Below are 4,188 nucleotides of genomic sequence, written 5' to 3' on the forward strand. Positions count from 1 at the left end.
CATTGGGGGTGTGTCTGTGAGCCAGACTAGTTTCTGAGAATTCCACTCCTCATCAGTGACCCTGGACACTACCACAAATGAAAATTCAGGCTAAACCAAGCCTTTATATTAGTATTGAAAAATCGAAATGGAAATGAAATAAACAATTGCTTCTAAAAATAAATAAGTTTAACACTCAAGCTATATAACTATCTAAATCATAATTCTCACATTAAATTTAAAGGAAAACAGTCGTGTGTATCTAACAATAAGCCCCTATTCAAGAAAAATAATGAAAATATTTTGTTATGCTATATACAAAAACTGTTTTCAGTTCATGCACAAAGTCTACTCGTACAGTCTGTGCACCAACATTTGCAGTTTTCTTGATGGCCTCAATATGTAACCGGTAGTTCTGGAGGTACAACACCCACCTCATGAACTTAGCACTGTTGATTTTGCAACTGTGGATATATGCAAGGGGCTGATGGTCCATCTGGATGGTGAACTCCTACCTATAGAGGTAGTTCTAGAATTTCTAGATGGCAAGTATGATGGCCAGACACTATTTCAATCACAGAGTAGTAGTTCTCACTACTCAACAGCTTTTTACTAATGGGAAACAGTCTGCCTACATGTTCTTGCGGAAGTACTGCTCCAATTCCAACGTCTAATGCATTGGTCTGAATGATGATTGGTTTGTTGAAGTCTTGCATTCTAAGGATTGGCAATCTTTCTAACATGTTCTTCAACTTCTGGAATGCTATCTACTGTGGTTGTTCCCAATTCACCTTGTTGGGTTGGCCTTTCTTGATCAGGTCAGTCAGTGATGCAGCAACTTCAGCATAGTTTGGGATGAACTTCCTATAGTGTCCCGCTAACCCCAGAAAGGATCCGACTTGTTGCTTAGTAGTTGGAACTGATGCATCTATGCAGTTTAGTTTCTTCTCTTCCATGGTTCACCTTGTGTCTAAGAAAGTCCAGTACATTGTAACACTTAGAGGGTCTGATGGTCACCTGCTGTTGTTACACACCCGAACAGCTTTCTGAGTTTCTACAGGTGGTCTTCCCATCTGGCTGTGTGGGTCAGGATGTCATCCACATAATGCTCAATGTTGGTGGTTTTGTGCAGTATCTTTCTCATCATGTGGTTTAATGTTGGTGCTGAGTTGACTAACCTAAATGGTATCCTCTTGAACTGGTAGCATCCATGTGGTGTCACAAAGGCTTTCTTCTCTTTAGATTGTGTCTCCATTTGGAATAACCTCTTCTGAGGTCGATCTCAGTAAAGAACTTGGCCCTGTCTAGTTTCAACATGATAGCTTCTGGGTTGTCTATATGTTCAGAGTTGAACTTTGTTACGAAGCTCAGCTTCCAGAAATCTATGAAGAAGCAGTTTGAGCCATCAGTCTTCTTCACGGATACTACCAGTGAATAGTAGGCTAAATTCGAAGGCTCAGTGATTCCAGCTTCTAACATTACCTCGACTTCTTGCTTGATCAGGTCTCTCATTGCATAGGACATCTGGTAAGGCTTCAACTTGACTGGATTCCTGGTTGTTGTTTCGATCTTGTGTTGCAAAAGGCCCGTCTTGCTAGTCAGTTCTTTATTGATGTTGACATTTATACATCTCATCTCCACCTAGTGGTATTAGGTCTAATAGATCCTCATCTTCTATGACAAAGTCATCATCTTCTGGTACTGCATCTATGACAGCCACATCTGCAATGTCCATCTGTGCCTCAATAGCTGCACCTGTTAGGTCTTTTTCCCTCTCAAAGTACCTCTTCAAGGTAGATCTTGGTTTCCCGTCAACTTTCACCTTATAGTCCTTTCTGTTGACCACTTCCTGCACTTTCAAAAGGTCCTTTCCACTGCAGAGTGAGTTTGTAGTTGTCTGTGGGTAAACCTTCTGTCCTACCTTCAAACATTGATTCTTGGCCTTCTTATCATATAAGTGCTTCTGACTGCTTTGAACTGCATACAAGCTTTCTCGAGTGAGTTGACAGGTCACCTCCAGTCTGTTTCTGATGTTTAACATGTACTGGTATGTGTTCTTCTGAATCTTCTTCTCCTGTCCACAGCTCTTTCAATATCTGCATTGGACCTCATACTGTTCTTTTGTACAATAACTTGAAGGGTGAAAATCCTGTACTTGTTTGTGGGACTTCTCGGTAAGCAAATACTACTGCTTACAGGTACCTGTTCCAGTCATGTGGTTTCTCCTGGCACATATTCTTCAGCATGCTCTTTAAGACTCCTTTTGACTTTATCACAAAGTCCATTACATCTGGGGTTTTACAGGGTGGTAAAGAGCTGCCTAGTGCTGATGAGTCTGTACACCTCTTGTACCAGTTATGAGGTAAACTGGGTCTCTCTGTCACTCAAGACTTCTTTTGGAAATCCCACTCTGCAGAACACTTCCAGGAAGGCTTTTGCTATTCTCTCCATCTTTATCTTTGCTATCCACAAACTCATCTGATTTCTCCAAGCCCGTTCCCTTGGCTGTGGTTTCGCTAGATAGTAGATAGGGACAGTGGGAATCTCGTTAATCCGTTCATGCGCATCACTAATTAGATGACGAGGCATTTGGCTACCTTAAGAGAGTCATAGTTAACATGTTGCATAGTCAACTACTGTCAGCACACACTGGTTGCTCATGTCAGATACAGGTGCTAGTGGTCCAATCAAGTCCACAGCTACTCTGCTGAATGGTTCTTGTATGAGAGGCATCTTGGCTACCTTTCCTGTAGTTACTGTCCTTTGGCAGATGTCACATGACCTGCAGGATTTGGTCACATCTCCAATGACCCCCCGACCAATGGAAGTTGCTGGTGATTGTGTCTGCTGTCTTTTTCACTCCTAGGTGTCCTTTCACAGTTGAATCAAGAGCCAACTTCATCACTTGAGTCTGGCATTCTTTTGGTACTATGATCTGTTTAATTTCCCCAGTAGAACTGTCTTGATAGATCTGGTACAGCACTCCCTTCTAGTCCTTCATTCTGTACGTCTTTTTCCCCTTTGTCTTGTGCTCAACTTTCTCCCGGGCATTGTCCCAAAGTTTCTGCAGTGAAAGGTCTTTCTTCTGTGTTTCCTTCAGATCCCAATGACCTACAATCGGGATGTCACCTTTTGGAACTTGCAGAGGCTTGGTGTCTTGCTTGTTTTTCTCAATTTCTTGTGGTAACTGCAGATGCCTCATCAGTTTCCTTTCTGTTTGGTTCCTCCAAACTTCTACTGCATAGTATGTTGCCAATCACCAAGTCATAGATAGGTTCATTTATACACAAAGTCTCAAGGTCTTCCACGTGGTATGGAGTGTCTACCTTTATTCTTGCTATGGTAAACTTTCTCACTTTCTCATCAATCAGCACACACAGATGTACCTTGCCCGTCATCTGGTCATTAGATACTAGACTGGTTCTCACAGCTGTACCCAGTGTCTCATAGGACTTTCACTTTTGTGTAAAACCTTCACCTAATGGCATGTTGTGGTTTGTTGGCACCTCTCGATGTTTGTCTTATGCTCCAATCAACACTGGCACTGTTGATTGACCCATTTGCTAACTTGAGCTGACTATCAATCCTGCATTAATTAATCTTCTTGTGGTGAATCTGATGAGTTCTCTCTGTTTCTTCTGGCAGCAACACTCATGGTGATAGTCACTCTTTTCTTGTTTATTGCCAGCACCAACTTTGTAGGTAGCTCCAGCTGCTTTATGTTGAGATTTCTGCTGTTGCTTGTTGGTGACAGTCTTGCACACAATCACAATGTGTTCCATTTTATAACAAGCGCAGCATCCCTTCTTTTTACCTTTTGATATCTGTTCACATTTGGTGGCATCCTGCTTCTGGTCAGCCACCTCTGGTTTCAACTTTGACTGGTTTTTCTTGGTCTTGCCAGTTATACTCTCTCCATTGGCTTCCATATACTGTTCTGCCAGCTTGATCATCTCATCCATCTCTTTTGGTGCTCTGTCCTTTAGGAACAGTGACGTGTCAGTGGAGAAAATGATCATGAACTGTTCACATATTTAATATATCTGCCAGTCCTTCAAAACTATCTTCACACTTGGCCATGTCAGTCCACCTTGTGAAATATCGCTGTAGACATGCTATAAACTGAAATACAGTTTTTTCAGTGTCAAGTTTGACTTCTCTGAACTTTCAGCAAAAGCCTTACTCTGTAAGTTCATAGTGTTTTGGCAA

General features: G+C 41.9%; 1 protein-coding gene across 1 annotated transcript in view; it reads right to left on the reverse strand.

Moving 5' to 3' along the window:
* LOC111088529 overlaps positions 1-3,941 on the reverse strand; it is a 19,931-nt gene extending 15,990 nt beyond the window's left edge. Inside the window, exon 1 of the mRNA XM_022398957.1 lies at positions 3,794-3,941. Within this exon, the coding sequence (XP_022254665.1) occupies positions 3,794-3,941 (148 nt within the window). The remainder of the gene's footprint in view (positions 1-3,793) is intronic.
* Between the last annotated feature and the right edge of the window lie 247 nt (positions 3,942-4,188).

The sequence above is a fragment of the Limulus polyphemus genome, unplaced genomic scaffold (genome assembly GCF_000517525.1).
Source record: "Limulus polyphemus unplaced genomic scaffold, Limulus_polyphemus-2.1.2 Scaffold3955, whole genome shotgun sequence".
NCBI classification, from domain to species: domain Eukaryota; kingdom Metazoa; phylum Arthropoda; class Merostomata; order Xiphosura; family Limulidae; genus Limulus; species Limulus polyphemus.